The sequence below is a fragment of the Rutilus rutilus genome (genome assembly GCF_951802725.1).
Source record: "Rutilus rutilus genome assembly, chromosome: 2".
Classification (NCBI taxonomy): Eukaryota; Metazoa; Chordata; class Actinopteri; order Cypriniformes; family Leuciscidae; genus Rutilus; species Rutilus rutilus.
The window spans coordinates 40602061-40624497 of record NC_140210.1 but is presented as its reverse complement, the minus strand read 5'-3'; the positions used below and the strand labels follow the sequence as shown (position 1 = coordinate 40624497).

The 22437-nt window shown below is 38.3% G+C and overlaps 1 protein-coding gene across 1 annotated transcript; it reads right to left on the bottom strand.

Annotated features, from left to right (window-relative positions):
* Positions 1-842: 842 nt before the first annotated feature.
* On the bottom strand, positions 843-21977 carry LOC311286154 (cytochrome P450 2U1-like). The gene is made up of 5 exons (XM_084402225.1): positions 21387-21977; positions 15879-16529; positions 15641-15802; positions 13507-13674; positions 843-1165 (listed from the first exon to the last, which is right to left on the bottom strand). Exons 1-5 carry the CDS (start codon positions 21826-21828, stop codon positions 987-989), a joined length of 1602 nt encoding a protein of 533 aa, XP_084258351.1. The 5' UTR covers positions 21829-21977; the 3' UTR covers positions 843-986.
* Positions 21978-22437: the final 460 nt, after the last annotated feature.

The window sequence follows — 22437 nt, the reverse complement described above, 5'->3', positions numbered from 1 at the left end:
AAATACATTTCAGAGAAAGTTTTTCTCAATCTTTTCCACTTGCCGAATTGTATTTTTAATTGATTTATATTTTTAATGGAAACAGATAGGCCTTTTTCTATTTTCTCAGACAATCTGGTATTATCATGATAAGCAATTATCTCTGTGGTTAAACATTAAAGCAGCACGCCACAGGAAAAGTGTTCAAAAACAATCGCATCCACAACAAATATTTCTAATGATTGAATTTAAAAAAATGTTGTAACTTCAGTAATGATTTCATGTTTAAGTGTTTAACTCCATTAATTTGAATGGCATATTTAATATAAATGTTTATATCAGAAGTATTTTATTTATTTTAAACTGTTATTTGCGTCAGTTTCACTAAACGGCTCAACACGCTCGCTGCCGCGGACATTTAAGAAGGAATGGATATTTGCTTCAAGTGACAGGCTTGGTGATTGAAATTGTATTTGTATAATCTTTCTGTATATGTTTAATTTTCTTTAGATTTTCTGTATAAAAGTGACCAAAAATACATTTAACTCCAGCTCACCATCGGTGTCGCCAAAGTGCTCCATCTCCAAAACGTTCGTACGCATGGGTCAGAGTTTGCGTGCAGGTGCGCAAATTTTCCCGTCAAGTTTTTCTTTATAAATCCCACCTTTTGCGCAGGAACTGGCGTACGCATGTTTTCAGCCCCATTTTGTGCGTACGCAAGCTTTATAAATGAGACCCCAGGTCTCCATAATCTAAGACAGATAAAAATGTTGCAGTGACTAGCTGCTTGTTTGCTTTAAAAGAAAAACTAAATTTATTTAGAAAGAAAAAGGACAGTTTAAGTTTGAGTTTCTTCACGAGGTTGTCTATATGAGGCTTAAAAGTGAGAGCATCATCAAGCTAGATGCCAAGGTACTTATTTTTTTGCTTCATCATACAACTACAAAGCCCTTAGTAGCCTGGTCAACACGGTCCACCAGTGCAATTTTCTTCCCAATGATGCCTGTTCAGCGTGCTTTAACACAGACAGTAAATGGGCATGGAGCCAGAGTCAGGCCGAAGCGTCCATGCATGGAGGGAGCAGATTTCCCCTCAGGAAGCCTGAATGTGAAGGCCTGCATTAGGCTGGTGAACATCAGAAACATCTCCATCTTAGCCAGCTGCTTTCCCATGCACACCCTGCGACCTGTGGCATACAGAAACGACTTGTTTAAACATAGTCCTCATCATAAGAGCAGTTGGTAACTTAGGGTACGTTTACACGACAACGATGTACTAAAAACTGAAACTTTTTTCCGTAGCATTTTTCGCATACAGACGATAGCGTTGTCAAAATGTGAATCACAAAAATGTCTAAAAGCGCTGTTGTTACGTCCAGGGGTCTCATTTATAAAACTGTGCGTAGGAACCTTACTAAAAGTGTACGTGCGCCCGAAAGCCAAAAATGGCGTACGCAAAAAAATATTCAGACTTATAAAACCGTGCGTACGCCAGAACCTGCGCAGAATTCACTTTATAAATCCCAGTCAGCGGAAGATTGTGCGTACATGCGTCTCCACCCGAAATAACCATATATGGAGCTTACAACGCCTAGTTTTACTATGCAGATCCTCATCTGCATATCATTTGCATATGATTATTCATCCACGTGATAACTTAAACGTTATCACGTGGATGAATAATCATATGCAAATGATATAAACGGTACAAGAAACATTACATTAATACAAATCAAGTAGTTGTCTATCCTTGCCTTGTTTTTGAATAGCCTACATAAATCAAATAGTGTAAAATACATTTCAGAGAAAGTTTTTCTCAATCTTTTCCACTTGCCGAATTGTATTTTTAATTGATTTATATTTTTAATGGAAACAGATAGACCTTGGGCATTATTTGCATGAAACTATATTCTCAGACAATCTGGTATTATCATGATAAGCAATTATCTCTGTGGTTAAACATTAAAGCAGCACGCCACAGGAAATGTGTTCAAAAACAATCGCATCCACAACAAATATTTCTAATGATTGAATTTAAAATTTTTTTGTAACTTAAGTAATGATTTCATGTTTAAGTGTTTAACTCCATTAATTTGAATGGCATATTTAATCTAAATGTTTATATCAGAAGTATTTTATTTATTTAAACTGTTATTTGCGTCAGTTTCACTAAACGGCTCAACACGCTCGCTGCCGCGGACATTTAAGAAGGAATGGATATTTGCTTCAAGTGACAGGCTTGGTGATTGAAATTGTATTTGTATAATCTTTCTGTATATGTTTAATTTTCTTTAGATTTTCTGTATAAAAGTGACCAAAAATACATTTAACTCCAACTCACCATCGGTGTCGCCAAAGTGCTCCATCTCCAAAACGTTCGTACGCATGGGTCAGAGTTTGCGTGCAGGTGCGCAAATTTTCCCGTCAAGTTTTTCTTTATAAATCCCACCTTTTGCGCAGGAACTGACGTACGCATGTTTTCAGCACCGTTTTGTGCGTACGCAAGCTTTATAAATGAGGCCCCAGAGCCGTAAGGTTTTGTTTGTGTGTTCCCAATCTGTGCTCTGTTTCTCTCTCTCTCTCTCTCTCTCTCTCTCCCTGTCTCACTTCATAGGAGAAATCGTTTCCACCTGATCCAATAATCAATGCCCTGCTGTGATTGGAGGGGAAGGAGAGTATTTAAACTGCAACCATCATCAGAGCTGTGTTGGTCTGACTGAAGAATTTAAGAAAAAAAAGGGAGGAGATATTAAAAGAACATCCTCATCTATTGGAAAAAAGAGAAGAAAGAGATAATACAATGGATGTCCCATTTGGAATGACAGAACTAAAACGAGCACTGAGGAGAATGAGAGAAACTACTCCTGGTCAAGATTAAATTAGCTATTATATGATTAAGGAGTTAAGCGAGGAATCGTTGAACGTAATGTTAGAGTTCTATATTAAAATTTGGGAAATGGGGGTACTACCACAAAGTTGGAAAAAGGCACTGGTATTGCCAATAAGGAAACCAGGGAAGGATCCAAGTAAGTCGGCTAATTTTAGACCAATAGCCCTTACATCTCATGTAAGGGCTATTGGTAACACTTTATTTTAAGGTGTAAGTATTACTGTGGAATTATACATTAGTACTGAGTAATAATTAACTACATGTACTTACTATAGGGTTAGGATTAGGATGAGGCTTTGGTTTAGGGTTAATGAAAATCCTTCCAAATCTTTTTGAGTTAAAACAAGGTAGGATAGAAGCACATATTATGTTGGTTCCAGCCCATGTGGGATTAAAGGGAATGAAGAAGCAGATAAATTAGCCAAGCAAGCAGTAGATGACGAAATGGTAGAAATTGAACTACCACATAGTACAAGAGAAATAAAATCAGTAATGAAAGAGAAAGTGATTAAAAAGTGGCAACAGTATAGGGATAATGAGACTAAAGGGAGACATTTATATGCCATACAAAAGAAAGTCGGAAAAGGTAGAAAGAGTGGGGGAAATAGGAGGGATGAAAATATAATTACAAGATTAAGGATGGGACATACAGGTTTGAATACAGTTCAGAATCGATTCTTTTGGGGAGACAATAACTCCATTTATCCTACACTTTGATATTTGAAACTTTGCAGACCTATTACATTCACAAACAGCTGTATTACACACTATATGAAAGGTCAAGTCGTCTTCATTTATATAGCGCTTTTAACAACGTAGATTGTTTCAAAGCAGCTTTACAGAGATAAGCGTATCATTTAAGGTAACAGAGATTGTTTTGGCTTTATAGCGGTTCTTTAATACAGTTATTTTTCAGCTAAAGTTAATTTTGATTGATTCGCTTCTGTCGCAACGATCATTTGTTATTTAATTAGGGGCCGCTAAGACGACACCATTCTCTCTACACAGACTTTAAACGCGAACCTGTGATAAACGTGGCGTTCACATGCGCACTAAGAATTGGTTTTATAGTTATGTGCGTTTGAATGTAAGTGTGCAGGGTTGTAATTCCCTACAAACCAAGCCTAAACAAAGTACTGGTCTTTCATTATAATTTTTGTAATTCATTATAATTATGATTTCCGAGAACGCTTTATCTGTAGAGTGGTAAAGGGATCCTCCATAGGGAGAGACTAGTTGGCACTTCAGCACTGCGTTGTCATCGGGTCCAGGCGAAGGTCCTTCGTCAGATCTGGATACGGCCTGGATCCGGCAGGCTGCGGGAAAACCTCAGGATACACAAAGACACTAAAATTAGCGTAGATGCCATTCTTCTCATGATGTAACGAGTACATCAGGATTTATGGGAAGTGTTCCCGGTTCCGGCTGACCTAATCTATGCAGCCTAACATTGAATTATAGAAGTCTATAATGTATTATGTGTATGCTAGGTCAAAGAGATGCGTCTTTAATCTAGCTTTGAACTGACAGAGTGTGTCTGCTTCCCGGACAATGTTAGGAAGACTGTTCCAAAGTTTTGGTGCTAAATAGGAAAAGGATCTACCGCCAGCAGTCGATTTTGATATTCGAGGTATTATTAACTGGCCGGAATTTTGAGATCTCAATAGACGTGAAGGACTATAATGCGTTAAGAGCTCGCTCAAGTACTGCGGCGCTAAACCATTTAGTGCTTTGTAAGTAATCAGCAATATTTAAAAATGTATACAATGTTTAATAGGGAGCCAATGCAGTGTTGACAGAACTGGGCTAATATGGTCATACTTCCTGGTTCTGGTAAGAACTCAAGCTGCTGCGTTTTGAACTAGCTCTAGTTTGTTTATTAAGCGTGCAGGGCAACCACCCAGTAGAGCATTACAATAATCTAGCCTTGAGGTCATGAACGCATTAACTAATTGTTCCGCATTTGTCAATGAGAGCATATGGCGTAATTTAGATATATTTTTAAGATGGAAAAATGCGGTTTTACAGATACTAGACACGTGACTTTCAAATGAAAGATTGGTATCAAAGAGCACACCCAGGTTCCTAACCAATGATGAAGACTTGACAGAGCAGCCATCAAGTGTTAGACAGTATTCTAGATTATAACGTGTGGGAGTTTTTTGTCCAATAATTCGAATCTCTGTTTTTTCAGAATTTAGAAGTAGGAAATTACTAGTCATCTAATTTTTATACATCAGCTAAGCATTCCGTTAATTTTGTGAATTGGTAAGTTTCGTTAGGTTTTGAAGAAATATACAGCTGAGTATCGTCAGCATAACAGTGGAAGCTAATTCCATGTTTCCTAATGATATCTCCTAATGGTAGCATGTACAGAGTGAACAGCAGCGGTCCTAGTACTGAGCCTTGTGGTACGCCATACTGAACTTGTGATCGATAAGACATCTCTTCATTTACTGCTACAAACTGATAATGGTCAGATAAGTATGATTTAAACCATGCTAGTGCAATTCCACTAATGCCAACATAATTTTCTAGTCTATTTAAAAGAATGTTGTGGTCAATGGTGTCAATGCAGCACTAAGATCAAGTAACACCAATAGAGAGATACAACCACGATCGGATGATAAGAGCAAATCATTTGTGACTCTAACGAGAGCCGTCTCGGTACTATGGTACGGTCTAAATCCTGACTGAAAATCATCGCAGATATGATTTCTTTCAAGAAAGGAACACAGTTGTGAGGATACTGCTTTTTCTAATATCTTTAACAGAAAAGGCAGATTCGAGATCGGCCTGTAATTGACTAATTCTGTAGGTTGCGTTTTTTTAACAAACGGTTTAATCATAGCCAGCTTAAAGGTTTTTGGTACGTATCATAGAGACAAAGACGAATTAATGATATTAAGAAGAGGATCTATGACCTCTGGAAGCATCTCTTTCAGTAGCTTAGTCGGAATAGGGTCTAACATACATGTTGTCGATTTAGATGAATTAAGGAGTTTGCAAAATTCTTCCTCTCCTATAACAATAAATGAATCAAATTTTTCCTCAAGAAACCCTACAATGCACTGCCCAGGGGTGCAAACACATGTATGGTCAAAAAAGAGAGAGGTAATCGAAGCCCTCGTCCCGCGGCAAATATCCAGATACTACATTGCCACCATCCCCAACCCACCCCTATAGGCACATAGAGTCAAATGAAATTTAGAAAAACTATCTTGCACTTCTGCTTCTTGCTTTACTGCTACTTCCTGAAAACAATTTCACCTGATGATTTGAATAGCTCTTTTTGTAAAGAATTAATAATTCTAGGATGATTGGGGTAATTGTGTAGGGTAGGCCTACTGCATCTGCATAGAAACTAATAAACAAAATACAAATATAAATACAATAAAACACAAATACACGAGAAATAAAGCAGTACTTTATGTTTTTCAGGTAAATTAACTGTATTAAGTATTAATACAGTTTATCTTTTGACAAAACGTGATTTTTCTCTTTCTCTTTTGTTGTTTGATTAACTTTGGTGACACAAACAGCTGCAGGTATATTGGGTGCTGTCCCTTTAAGACGAATGCACGTATCTAATACCGGTAATGACACGCATCCGTTTTATTTTGACTGCGTTTACGGGGAAACTAGTTGAGACGGACACTGGCTTATTTTTTCGTGCACATGTCTGTTCAAACACAAGTAGGAGCAACTGTGTCTAAAGTGCTGGAAAAGAGAGAGTTAAAAGTTTCTGTTGCAGTATCAAGTTCCTCTAAGCTATCTGGGATGCTGAGATGATGAAACTGATTAGGAAGATTATTAATAAAGCAATCTTTAGTGGCAGAAGTAATAGGTCTAACATATTTATAACACGGAGTCGGCTTTGCAGCCTTGGCTAAATGTAATTTACACGAGACTAGATAATGATCTGAGATGTCATCGCTCTGCTGCAGAATTTCAACGGCATCAACATCTTTTCCATTTGATAATATTAGATCTAGAGTATGATTACGACAATGAGTAGGTCCTGACACGTGTTGTCTAACTCCAATTGAGTTTACAATGTCTTTAAATGCCAATCCCAATGCATCTTTTTCATTATCTAGGTGTATATTAAAATCACCAACAATTAGTACTTTATCTGCAGCCAATATTAATTTTGATAGAAAGTCTGCAAATTCTTTAATAAAGTCTTTATGGTGCCCTGGTGGCCTGTATACAGTAGCCAGCACAAATCTCAAACGTGATTTATTGTTTACACTATATATTTTTACATTAAGCACCAATACTTCAAAATAAGTATATTTAAAACTTGATTTCTTAGTGGTTTTAAAAATATTACTATAAATTACAGTGACACCTCCCCCTTTGCGTTTCAGACGAGGTTCATGTTTATAACTGTAATCTTGCGGGGTGGACTCATTTAAAGTTATGTAATCGTTTGGTTTTAGCCAGGTTTCTGTCAAACACAGCACATCTAGGTTATTATCTGAAATCATATCATTAACAATGAGTACTTTTGGAGAAATGGATCGAATATTCAGCAACCCAAGCTTTAGCATGTGCTCATCTGTATTATATCTGTTTTTTATTTGTTGAACATCAATTACATTTTTAACCCTAGAAGAGTTTGGACGTTTTTTGGATTTCCAAATTGGGGGAACAGACACAGTCTCTATATGATGATATCTAGGTGAAAGAGGCTCTATGTGATGGGATTTATCTGACCTTGGTGACGCGAGGCCGCTAGCAGACAGTCGGTTAAGCCAGTCTGTCTGCTTCCTGACCTGGTGCCCGGTGTTTGGTGTTTTAAGCCCCCAACGGCGCCTTCCAGGCAGCAAGGGGATGTGTAGGTTTACGGTTGAGGGTAGGGTTAGCTGCCTCTAAGGAGCCACTGGGGGCTTAAAACACCATCGAGCCCTGGTGCTCAATTTGTCATTTTTTTATGGAAGTAAAATAATGTCAAATGTTTTTGAAACAAAAAGCCTGTTTAATTGCACTACTTGAAAAAAAAATAGGCATTGCATTAACCATGCTTGCATTTTAATGCATTGTATTTTTAGGGCTTGCATTTTTATGGGCTGAAATTCAACATGGTTGAAAATTTTAGCTGTGAATATTTCAATTAAAAACATTTCAAACACTCTTTCATTATTAAAAATTCAATAATCCATATTCACCTTTCATATTTCACTTCCAAAATATTCAAACTGTTTAAAAATACAACCTATAATATTCAACAGGCAATTTTCGGTCCATTTTATTTCGCTTTGCAAATTCGCGTCCACAAATTCAGTGGTTCAAATTCGACAGTAAATTCAACGGAACTGCAGGAAAAGCAATAGATTACCGAGCATACTCTTCATCTGCTGTTAGTCAACCCCACCAGCAGATGGTGCAAAAGCGCTTGTTGTTGACAAAGACAGAGCAACAGTTAGAGCAAGCCATTCATTCATAAAACTCATTTACAGCAATGTAAGTGTATTTGTGATTATTATGACAGGGTTTTATGTTAAATTCAGTGTCTTTACGGTTACTTTCCCTGTGTAGCCTACAAGCATCTTTCTCTACCGTGAACGAGATTATAATGTTATTTCCCGATGCAGATATACAGATCCAATGTTACATTTTTGAGGTTGACGTATATTTCTCTTGGTTGTTTAGTTGCCTTAACTTTAAATTGTGGTGATGTGCTGCATGCAAGCTATTAGGGTTTCCCTCAATACATCTGGATTCCCCTGCTGAACATATAAAACGCTTAACGTCGCTTAATGGACTAATTACAGTGATATTAAAAGACCAAACTCGCAGGCAAGCAGATGGACTCAGAATAACGAGCAAAATTTAATGCTGAGCGTTTCCCAGTGATACATTGGCATAAAGTTGGCTTAACATTGGACATTCGCACATTTAGGGACCGTCTCTAAAGTGTACACGTCTTTGGTATACACGTTTCTAACTTCAACAGCATTTGAATAGAACGACTTACAGTCATAAAACCAACTGTAAAGTGTTCATGTGGTGCCAGCCATAATTTTGAAATTTATTCAAATAAATTAAAGTTTGCTATTGAAGTTAGAAACGTGTATGTGAATGTTGTATGCAACTTTTGAGACGGTCCCTAAATGTGCGAATGTCCAATGTCAAGCCAATTTTACATTTAGGCTACATTTAGTCATTTATTTAGCAGACGCTTTTATCTAAAGCGATTTACAGTTAAACTAACAATAGGAGGACAACAATATGCAAGCACTATGACTCTTCCCAGTTTAAGCTAATGCAATACACGTAGGCATAGCCTACTATACTATATAGGCTATATATATATAGAGAGAGTGAGAGAGTGAGAGAGAGAGAGAGAGAGAGAAAAGAGAAAAGAAAGTGTTAGTATTGATCAAGTGTTGATTTTATGCCAGTATATCACGAAACGCTCGCATGAAACTTTGCGCGTTACGTTCATATTCTTAGTCCATCTAGCCTGTAGCCTAGCCTACAGCCTACATCCCCAATAAGGAGAGAGTTTGGTCTTTCATATCACTGTATTAGTCCATAGCGTTTTGCCCTGAGGGAAGGGGAATCCTTGAGTATGAGGTATTGAGGGAAACCGATTATAATCCTGTTCATGTAGGTAGAGAAAGCTGATGACATGTAGGCTACACAGGGAAAGTAACAATGAAGTTATTGAATGAAACATAAACACAGCTTTTGTGTCTTTATCATCTTTTCCGCATATATACTGACACGGGTAATCATTTTCATTTTATGAATGAATGGCTTGTTCTAACTGTTGCTGGTCTTCGTCAACAACACGCGCTTTTGCACCATCTGCTGGTGGGGTTGACTAACAGCAGATGGAGAGTATGCTCGGTATACTGTCGAATATCAACCACTGAATTTGTGGAAGCGAATTTCCAAAGCGAAATAAAATGGACCGAAAATTGCCTGTTGAATATTATAGGTTGTATTTTTAAACAGTTTGAATATTTTGGAAGTGAAATATGAAAGGTGAATATGGATTATTGAATTTTTAATAATGAAAATGTGTTTGAAATGTTTTTAATTGAAATATTCACAGCTTAAATATTCAACCATGTTGAATTTCAGCCCATAAAAATGCAAGCCCTAAAAATACAATGCATTAAAATGCAAGCATGGTTAATGCAATGCCTATTTTTTTTTCAAGTAGTGCAATTAAACAGGCTTTTTGTTTCAAAAACATTTGACATTATTTTACTTCCATATTTTTTATCTCTAAGACTATGAGCCAAATTACTAGAGAGAAGAGCAGCACCATCCCAGGACGGATTAATACCATCTCTTTTCAACAGGTCAGGTTTGCCCCAAAAACTTTTCCAATTGTCTATGAATTCTATATTATTAAGCGGACACCACCTCGACAACCAACCATTAAGAGAACACAATCTACTGACTATTTCATCACTCCTGCGAACAGGAAGGGGGCCAGAGCAAATTACAGTGCCTGACATCGTACTTGCGAGTTCACACACCTCTTTAATATTAATTTTGGTGATCTCTGACTGGCGGAGTCGAACATAATTAGTGCCGACGTGAATAATGATCTTAGAGAATTTACGATTAGCATTAGCCAGCACTTTTAAATTTGCTTTGATGTCAGGCGTTCTGGCTCCCGGTAAACATGTGACTATGGTGGCTGGTGTCTCTATTTTCATGTTCCGTGTGGTTGAATCACCAATAACTAGGGCACAATCAACAGAATTCTCAGAGGGTGTTTCACTGAGTGGGGCAAATCGATTTGTTATGGTAATCGGAACGGAAGAGTGGTTTTTTGATCCGCGACTAGAGCGATCCCTCACTGTCACCCATTTGCCTGGCTGCACAGGCACTAATTCAGCTGGAACCGAATCATGTAAAGAGTTCACTATGCTAGGTGCATCCAAAATAGTATCTAAAGCTCCAGCACTCTTACTATCCTCAATTAAAGTTTGGATGTGTGTCTCTAGTTCTGAAATCTTCTCCGTCAGCCTGACTGTCTCCTTGCATTTATCACATATAAATCCTATATTGCCAACAGAGAAGGCTATGCTAAACATGTGACATGAAGTGCAGGTGACAGTAACAGGACAAGACATTACTCACCGTGTTTGTTGACTGATTCTTACTCACCTGGGCTTTTTATGAACTCAAAGGCGCGAGCGCGCGAGAGAAAATAAATAATAAATAACTGAGCGCCAGAGGTGTGGACTCGAGTCATGTGACTTGGACTCGAGTCAGACTCGAGTCATGAATTTGATGACTTCAGACTCGACTCGACAAAATGTACAAAGACTTGCAACTCGACTTGGACTTTAACATCAATGACTCGTGACTTCACTTGGACTTGCGCCTTTTGACTCGAGAAGACTTGCTACTTCCCATGAAAACTGGGGGAAAAAAATGTCCACATGGCCGCGCCGCTCTCAGTTTATCTGCATCTGTGAAAAAAATGTGCACCACCTGTATGCATGCAGAGAGCGCGCGCGCTGCCTGCACGACATCCAATCACGGTCCCATGTTGTTTTGATTCGACAGCATCTAACGCCCGTTTCACATTCACACATACTCCGTTTGCAGTGCGTATGCGCCAGCGGGTGCGTATTTTTTTCCGTACCCATGTTAACAGAGCTTTCACACTGCACGCGGTTGCAGTCCGTCGATCCGTTCCAGGTGCGGTGCGTATACAGCAGTGCCGATCGTTTCCGCACCGAGTCTATTTCTGCTGTGCTGCACATGTGCTGCACGCGCTGAATTAAAGTGACAGCGCATGTTTCGTGGTCAACATGAACACAGATTGACCTAAAAATGTAGTAATTTCACCATAAATGCGATTAATTAAATAAAATGTAGTAATCTCACCATAAATGTATTTAATTAAATACTATTTTCACTTTAAGACCAGGGTAAAGCAAGGAAAACTACAATTTACCTCAACAAGGCGACATAATGAACAAATCTCGTCTCATTCGTGGAGGTGGAAAAACATGTTCCTTGTGACATGCAAGATTTATTGTATTAATTTAAATATAAAATAAAAGGCATGAGAGTCGGCTGTTTTTTTATATAAGTAGCCTACATGGTTAAATATTTGACCACTTGCTTTAGGAACTTAATATAAGTAGAAGTAATGCATTGAATAATAGGCCTACGTTGTTTAAATTGTGTTTAAACGTGCATACGTCTATTAAAGAGTGTATATGTGTACAAAGAGAATCGCAATGCTGAGACGTAAGACCGGGGTAGCCTAAATCAAGGGAAAATACATATTTCAACAAGGCAACATAACACTCGTCTCATTCGTGGAGGTGGAAAAACAAGTTCTTTGTGACATGCGAGATTTATTGTATAAAGATTTAAATTATGCAAAAGAAAGAGTATGAGTCTGCTGTTTTTGTCAATTTTAAGTTTTAATTTAAAATGTAGGCTATGCGATTTTAATATAAGTACATGGTTAAATATTTTACCACTTGTTTGAGCAACTTAATATATAATTATATAAGAGTAATGCATTAAATAATACGTTGTTTAAATTGTATTTAAACGTGAATACGTCTATTAAAGAGTGTATACGTGAGTACAAAGAGAATCGCAATGCTGACAATTTTTTTTTAAAATAAAAGATGCTAATAACTTCTGGATTTGAAATACAAATAGTGAGTATGTATTTGTGGTACAGCCGCGGATCACGCACTGCAAACGCAGCATATGTGAAAGCACTATTGCTCGTGCTGGTCTTGCACCGCATACGCACTGCAACACGCATTCCAATTATATTATCAGGTTGGTCCAGTTTTTCAGAAGTGATAATTTTGAGGAGTGAGGATTTTATTGATGACATGTTTAAAAAGGTTTAGGCTAAAACGACCCATGTCTATTTGAAAGTTAAACTGTTTTGCAATATGAGGTTAATACAATACAGGACTGAAGCTGCATGCTGTGCATTGTTCTAGTGCAATATTCTGTTGAAATACAAGCATTTTTTGTGAAAATTAAATTTTCTGTTTTTTACTGTATTTGATTATAATTTAAATCAAAGTATAAAAAGAGGTTTATATAAATACAAATCTTACAGACGGTCATGATTTGTATAGATTTTATTTCTGTGGTAAGAGGACTTGAAATGACTCGAAACTAAAATGGTGGGACTTTGGACTCGACTTGAGACTTGTTGGCTTTGACTTTTGACTCGACTCGGGACTTGCCTCATCTTTGACTCGACTTGACTCGGGACTCGAGGGCAAAGACTTGAGACTTACTTGTGACTTGCATAACAATGACTTTGTCCCACCTCTGCTGAGCGCACAGGTGGCGCGTTAACAGGCTAGCCAATTTCTATTCGTGCTGTGCTAATAATAACGGAAGCTAGTGATGTTAGGTTAATCTGAGATGTTGGGTAAGCTGTATTTAGTAGTATAAACAACTAGAAATTATAGTAAATGATGGTTCAAATCAGAGAGAAATACGAGGATATACGGAGCTTACAGCACCAAAGCAAACAAACTCACAGCAGGCAGCGAGGCAGACAGGAGCACAAATCCCATACAGTGCAATCCCATACAGGTTAATATAACCTATAACAGGTAATATATAAAGGTAATATATGTAACATTTTGTCATTCAAAAACATACCTATTCCAAATGGAATAAAACAATCTTTCCTGAGAAGCTTGCCCTGTTCATCCAGAAATCGGGCTGGATTGAAGTCATCAGGATTTTCCCACACAGTAGGATCCCTGTGTACTGACCAGAGGTTTGGGATGATAACTGTTCCTTTAGGAATAGTGTACCCTCGGAACTCTGGGAAGAGACAAATTTAGCTTTTAACTTTTTATGTGTCTTCTAAAAGTATTTGTACAGTGATAATATTTGTACAACCTTTGGATTTGATATAAAAAAATACAGATTTTAAAGGTTAAGGTTGACTATTATCACCCTTGTGGATTATGGCAGAGTTCTAGTGGACCTGGTTTAGTTTATTCATTAATAATTTACTTTAGAAAAACATATACAAAAAAACAACACAGAAAAACAAAAGTCCAAATACTTTCAGCTGGGCACTGTATATAAAATATTGAATATATAGAATCATGATCATAACCAGGTCACATTTCACCTCAAATCAAATGATAAATTAAATATATATATATACTGTATGTGTGTGTGTGTGTGTGTGGTGAGTTAAAAAAATAAAGAAATACATACATTTTATTTATACACTATATATATATATATATATATATATATATATACACTCACCTAAAGGATTATTAGGAACACCATACTAATACTGTGTTTGACCCCCTTTCGCCTTCAGAACTGCCTTAATTCTACGTGGCATTGATTCAACAAGGTGCTGAAAGCATTCTTTAGAAATGTTGGCCCATATTGATAGGATAGCATCTTGCAGTTGATGGAGATTTGTGGGATGCACATCCAGGGCACGAAGCTCCCGTTCCACCACATCCCAAAGATGCTCTATTGGGTTGAGATCTGGTGACTGTGGGGTCCATTTTATTACAGTGAACTCATTGTCATGTTCAAGAAACCAATTTGAAATGATTCGAGCTTTGTGACATGGTGCATTATCCTGCTGGAAGTAGCCATCAGAGGATGGGTACATGGTGGTCATAAAGGGATGGACATGGTCAGAAACAATGCTCAGGTAGGACGTGGCATTTAAACGATGCCCAATTGGCACTAAGGGGCCTAAAGTGTGCCAAGAAAACACCCCCCACACCATTACACCACCACCACCAGCCTGCACAGTGGTAACAAGGCATGATGGATCCATGTTCTCATTCTGTTTACGCCAAATTCTGACTCTACCATCTGAATGTCTCAACAGAAATCGAGACTCATCAGACCAGGCAACATTTTTCCAGTCTTCAACTGTCCAATTTTGGTGAGCTCGTGCAAATTGTAGCCTCTTTTTCCTATTTGTAGTGGAGATGAGTGGTACCCGGTGGGGTCTTCTGCTGTTGTAGCCCATCCGCCTCAAGGTTGTGCGTGTTGTGGCTTCACAAATGCTTTGCTGCATACCTCGGTTGTAACGAGTGGTTATTTCAGTCAAAGTTGCTCTTCTATCAGCTTGAATCAGTCGGCCCATTCTCCTCTGACCTCTAGCATCACCAAGGCATTTTCGCCCACAGGACTGCCGCATACTGGATGTTTTTCCCTTTTCACACCAATCTTTGTAAACCCTAGAAATGGTTCTATAAAATCCCAGTAACTGAGCAGATTGTGAAATACTCAGACCGGCCCGTCTGGCACCAACAACCATGCCACGCTCAAAATTGCTTAAATCACCTTTCTTTGCCATTCTGACATTCAGTTTGGAGTTCAGGAGATTGTCTTGACCAGGACCACACCCCTAAATGCATTGAAGCAACTGCCATGTGATTGGTTGATTAGATAATTGCATTAATGAGAAATTGAACAGGTGTTCCTAATAATCCTTTAGGTGAGTGTATATATATATATATAACTTTTGAGTCTATGTAAATGAAAAAATGTAAATAAAAAATGAATAATAATAATAGCAATATCAAGTTCCACATGAGTAATGTATCACTAACTATTGTTTTTGCAATATGGTAATGATGTTTATAATTGTATTTTTCTGCCGCTAAAAATCTGCTTAATTTTCTTAACGTAGGATCTAATTTCTTATTTCTTTCTTTTTGGTTTCAGGTTGAAATATAATCAAGGCACTCACTTTTTTTGCCTCACTTTCTGTATTTTTCTGCCAAAGACCAAAACTCACCAGTGGTTTCGGAGGCCATGTGGGGTATTGACAGAGGAACCACTGCAGTCATCCTCTGCACCTCCATAATGGTGGCTTCTGTGTACGGCAAACTGCCCTTATCGGTCAGAGACGGGGCTCTCTCGGATCCCACCACGCCATCAATCTCCTGCTGAACTCTCTCTGAGGGGTCACCAGACAAAGAGCTCGTACATTATCAGCCAAACCTTCAGATGTTTGTGAATGACATCACCTTTACCTTGCACATCAGGATACAAGGCCATATAGAGAATACTCCACAGAACGCTACTGGTGGTGGTATCAGTGCCTGCGATGAAGAGGTCTGCAATGATGTGGAAGAGATCGTCTTCTGAGAACAAGCACTCTTCTGAACTCTCTTCCCTTTGCTTCGCCAGCATCTCCACCAGATACATATCTATGAAATCCCTGGGATTGTCCGGATCCAGCGTGGCCCTGTGCCTCGCTATGATTTTCTTCAGGAAGGTGGCCAACACCTCGGCGCGCCGCAGCTCCTTGAAAACGCCCCAGGGCAGGTAGTAGAGCCAGGGGAACACGTTGATCAGCAGAATGGAGGTGTCGACGCTGATCTTCAGCCCGTGAGACATGAGATCCAGCATGGTGCGGAACTCCTGGTCCTGGTGATGGAAACGCTGGCCCACACTCAGGGAGGAGATGACGTTGGAGACTGCATTGCTGATGAGAGGAGTGAGGTCGATTCCTGACGGCCCTGCATTCTCGATGAGGTCCCGCAGTTCTGTTTTGATCATGGTCAGGCCTTCGCTGATGCACGGCTCCAGACTCAGCTTCCCGAAGCCAAAGCTGCGCAGAGAACTGTGACAGAACTTACGGTTCGTCCGCCACAGCGGGCCATAGGGTGCAAACACAATCCCTGCGAACGACATCCACTTCAAACATACAAAGCTTTGCTTTTTCATATCGAAACGCTGTTTTTTTAGGAACTATTTGTAAAAAATCTCCAATAGGGTGACCAAAGTACATTGAATTATATAATTATGTCCTATTCTGCTCCAATCTACTCTACTGATCTATTCTATTCTACCATTTTTTATTCTGTTCTATTCTTTCTGGTGTCAGTCTAATACCATTCTATTCTCTTCTGTTCAATTCTGCTCCATTTTATTTTATTCTGTTCTATTCTATTATTTGTCAATCTCTTCTACTGCTCTATTCTGTTCAGTTCTAAATGATTATATTCTGCTCTAGTCTATTATACTGTTCTATTCTATTCTATTTTGCCCTGTTTTAATCTGTTATTTTCTATTCTGTCTGTCATTTCTACTGTTCTTTTCTGTTTGATTCTAAATCAGATAATGCTGTAGTCTACCACACTCTGTTATAGTCTACCACACTCTGTTATAGTCTACCACACTCTGTTATAGTCTACCACACTCTGTATCTCTTCTGCTGTTCTGTTCATTCTAAATGCAGGGTTCGTACACCTTTTCCAAGGTCAAATTCACGCACTTTTCAAGCACTTTCAAGGTCCATTTTAAAGCTTTTTCCAGCACCTTACACCACTGTAAATTACATACCAATATGTAAAAATGTCAAAATTATTATTTCGTGTTTTTATCACATTAAAAGAGATAATGCTATAAACAGCCAAAATTGTGTTTTGTAATAGCAGAAGGATCAGATCCTTCAAATCACAAGTTTTATTTTTCAAAATGTATCACAGTCTAAGTAGACTAGATGATGTCTATTAATAATGCTTTTCATTATATTAATGTCCAAATATTGCTTCCCAGATAATGTGATTTCAAGGGCTGAAAATATAAAGACATAGGATTTGAAAATAAATATTTTACAGGCCTTTGTTTTGGGACACATTCTTGATATAGACAAGGTTTGAGACAGTGCAACAACAACCTGTAATTCCATTTTAACCCAGAAGACTCTGACAGTGCACAGGCACCTGCCTAATAAATAGCCTATATTAATTGAAATAAAAAAATGTATTTCATTGCATATACATTTATAAACTGGAATAGAGCAGTGTAAATATTGCATAAGGCCAGCCTCAAGCTTACAGTAGGCTACTTGTATGACACTCCATCTGACACGATTTCTGTTAAGCAATCAACGATTGTTGTTATGCACTGGACTAACGTTTGCAGGTTTTAATTTTCGGGTAGTTAACGTTACAGTTACTGTGCTGTTCCACAATATTCATATTCATATTCCACAAATGAACGTGCCATAACGGACATGCAATACTAACACATTATCACCGCTGTGCTATGACACCCATTTATTTCAAAACGCGAAGACGTTTTGTTGCTGCGTGGACCAAAGCGTTCAAAGTTAAAAATAGTTCAACTTTTGCCGAATATTGCTGCGCTCTGTGACGATTACCCGCGCGGCCAATAAAAACGGGGCATCCAAAAAAGCGCGGAAATCAAAATGAAAACTCCGCCTACTTTTGCTCTGGACAGCCCAGACAGCAACATGGTGTCGGCTCAGATCCGGCCCACATCTGGTACACGTGGATTCCACACGTACCAGGATGTGGACAGGTGTCGTGCCAAGGTTACCCCTGAAAGGAAATGTATCCCCGGTCGCGGGAGCTGTCTAATAACAGCAGTGAATATGGACAAGTTTTTTGATTTCTGACAAAAGTTATAGTGGGATACAGATTTTTTAAGACCGTATTTTCATCCTGCCAAAATAGCCTACTTAACCCGCCCAAGCCCCCCCTCCCCCTCCCCCTCCCCCTCCAAAATCTACAGATGATGGCCTATCATCAAGTGTTTTATTGTGTGAATAGGCTACTGTACATCATGTCTAATAACAGCAGTCAGGCACGTGCACACATAGACATCAAAGGGGGCTTGAGCACCTGCCCTTTTTATTCCTGGAGAGAAAGTGCCCTTTTTTCTGGGGTGCTTTTTTTTTTTTTTTTGTAAAATAATATATATTCCTGTTTGTGCACAGCTTCCCTGTCAAACAAATATATTTATTGAAGAATAGTATATCTAAATATCAGGTCAGGAGTTCTGAAGCGCTCCCTCTCTATCTATCTCTCTCCCTCCTTCCCCCTTCAGCGCGCCCGCGCTCTTCTGCCATTGAACAGAGAGAGAGAGAGAGAGAGAGAGAGAGCCCTGGACGCGCGCGCGCACTCACTATTCAGAGCGGCCAACGCGTCAAGCTTCCCCGTACTTTTTGACAAGCGTCCTTGACAGGGCGGCTAGAGCTTCTTGCAGCTCAAGTCGGCGGCGGTGTGTACGTAAAATTAACGCTTTATCTGTTGACGGCGCTGAGGAAAAAGGATATGTGAAGCTCCCGCCACTGGAAGAAGCGGTCGGTAAACGAGTACGTTCTGCCTTCCCTTCCACATGAGTCAGGTAAACAACACTGACAAAAAATGTTTTTATTTCACCCCAATGATAGTAATATTTCATATATTTCCCTCATTTTGATCAATATATAGATTCTTTTATTTATTATAGGCCTACATTTCCAATTTTTCTCTGGACATTTTTTGTATGTTTGTAGGCTATTCAACATAATAGGCCTACCTTATTAGCTCAATTAAATGTACTGAAATGAATGTGTGACAAAAAAAATTAAGTCAAAAGCCCCTTACATTTTTTAAAGCAAAGTCGGAGGAGTTGCAGAAAAGCCATTCTCTTTCATTTTGTGGACAAGCGTGCCGCTCAAGCCCTGAAAAGTGAAGCCAAAACGTCTCGATCGCCCCCCGGTGACTGGTCCTAGTATAGGTCATAAGCCCCGCCTCCCCGTGTTATTCAACGGGACGTGAGACCAACTAAACAATTAAATTACACTTCAAATATTTTTATTCCAAAGGTGGTTCTTTCATTTGCTGTCGTTTTTATTACGCTGATGTAAATTCAAGTGTCTGTTTCAAAAATAAGTAGTTTTTTAGTTAGTTACGTGATGCGGTGGTATAAAATAAACAAATTATTAGTAAAACACGCCCCTCTGCTTGATGCAGTTGTTTAGGTTATTCTAAATATATACTTGAAACTAGTAGCATAGAAAATGTTTTCAAAACATGCACATTGTGGAATGGTTTCCTTTGCTGCTCTATAAACCTAGTGAATACTAAGGAGACCATGGTTTCTTTGTGAACTGATTATTTTGTAGACATCTTTTGAAAATGAAACAATTGCGTGAGTTTGAGGAAGATAAAGTTAATTAACTTTTTTAATTAATTTTTTATATTAATTAATATAGCCTATATACTTTTTTTGTTTAAAAAAATAAAACGTAATTATGTGAAGTGCCCTTTATTTCACTTGAACCCCTGCCCCTCAAAATGTCTGTGCACGTCCCTGACAGCAGTGAATATGGACAAGTTTCTTGTTTCCTGACAAAAGTTATTGTGGGATACAGATTTTTTCAGACCGTATTTTCGACCTGCCAAAATATTTCTATTACTGTACTTACTATCTTGCATTATTTAAATTTTGTTTTATTTTTAATATTGTAATTGTGTTATATTTCTTTTTATTATTATTATTGTGTAATTCCTATGTATGCTTGCACTATCATGTAGGCTATGTCTGCACTTTGTCTGTAGCCTACTTTCGTTCTTCATTAGAAGCACCTGTAACTAAGACAAATTTCTTGTATGTGACAACATTCTAAATATTCTTCTTTGCGGCACTGTGGTCCAAGTGAAACGATATTTCGTTCCCCTGTGTATATATGCGGAAATTACAATAAAGCTGTCAAGAAGTTTCTTCTTTCCTAGCAAAAGTTAAGTGTATTTTCACCCAGCCATAAATGTAATAATATACTTAAATTTTACTATACTAAATGTGTTTTAAATGAGTTATTTTGAAACAACTTAATAATAACAACTGTATTTCAAGATATTCCTTAAGATCAATTATAAGCTATTGGCAATATATTTTAATAGGCTATATTAAATTGTGTTACTTTTAGAAATATATTGAAATACAATGCTATATATTTTTGATGCACTTCAAATAAGCATGCTGGGAAATACTAATGTAGGCCTATTAAAAACATACTAGGCCTATTTGAATTTCAAGTAGGCCTATAATTTTAATACAAATACATATTTTTCACCTGAGTATACATAGGCTATATTACACGAGTATGGAGGATTTTATATAGCTTATATTTATGTGTCCTGCGCCAACAAACCATACATTTGTTTTACGTATCACGTGTATCCGTTTAATTTACCTTGGTCAAACCATTGGCCCGCCTTTACTGCTAAATGCGTGCGCGCTCCCGCGACCGGGGATACATTTCCTTTCAGAGGTAAGTAAGTACCTTGGCACAACACCTGTCCTGGGCTGACACTATGTTGCTGTCTGGGAGCGTAGCGCAAATCGCTGTGTATCTGAAAGGCTACATTTTATTTCCCCATTTAATAAACGAACTATTCAGTCAGATAGGTATTTGTTGTGAAAGAAATACAGTTACAATTTCAAGCATTTTATCCAAAATGTAAGCACTTTTCAAACCTTGAAAACACAACATCAAAATTCAAGGATTTCAAGCACCCGTACGAACACTGTAGTGTAAATGATCATATTCTATTCTGCTTCAGTCTGTCATACTCTGGTCTATTCTATTCTGCACTGTTTTTTTTGTTCTGTTCGATTCTGAAATAATCTAAAAAAAAATGTCCTATTCATATAATTCTATTCTATTCTACTCTAATTGTGCTCTGCTCTAATCTACTGATCTATTATCATGGGATGCAGCAATCAGGTTAACTACTTACCTTTCCTCTTGGTGATAATAGTAACGAGCGGTATATGTGGTCTGTCAGAGAACACCTCCGTGTAGTTTAACATCGCGTCCCGGACAGCGTCATATCCCGTCAGCACGACCATGAGCTGAGGCCCAACAAAAATGCTGAATATGTTTCCATACAGTTTGGACATCTCGGCAAGTCCAGCATGAGGTGACAGCGGATTTGAGACCGTATTTGCAAACTCTTCACGATTCTTTGCAAATCGTTTTAAAATAAACGAAGGCACTAAGAAGCCCCCGAAGTTGCCCACGATGGGCCATGGCTTTGGACCTGGAGGGATGTTCGCGTATCTGTGATGATTCTGGTACTGTTGCAGTACATAGAAAACAAGCACGAACGCAGTGAGAGTGAAACCCACAAGGTTTGCAGGCGAGAACACATGCCACAGGAGACCCGGGGAAGCGTCCATGACTCGCTCGGTTATCCACTGACTCCTAAAACAGACGCTTTTCAGATCCACCTGACTCCTAAAACAGACGCATTTCAGATCCACCTGACTCCTAAAACAGACGCATAGTTCCTCCAGATCAATACTTCTTATCTGCTGCTAATCAAACACATTATCTTCCTGACTGTGTTCTTGGAGCTGCAGCATGGGTTGCGTCTTGCGTGTCTTTGTATTTTCCATTGGCTGAGAGCAGAGCCGTTATACTCTTTGATCTCGCCGCCACGCAGTCACGTGGTTTATGTAGCCTAGTTTCAAACAGAGCCGCGCTGTCAGTGTCAACCAGTTTGAATGATTTTAAGCGGGACAGACAGCAGCAGCTTTATTTGCAGCAATTATCGGTAAATATTGACGCATAATGTACATTGATTATGTTGACGCTTACATTAAATATGCCTACTTATATATATATATATATATATATATATATATATATATATATATTATTATATTTAATATAACTTATAATAATAGCATTTGTTTTCTCTGAGGAGTAACAGAAACACAGCATTAATACGTTTTTGTGTTTAATTTTGGAGGGAAATGGACTGCTCCCATAACGTAGAATACATT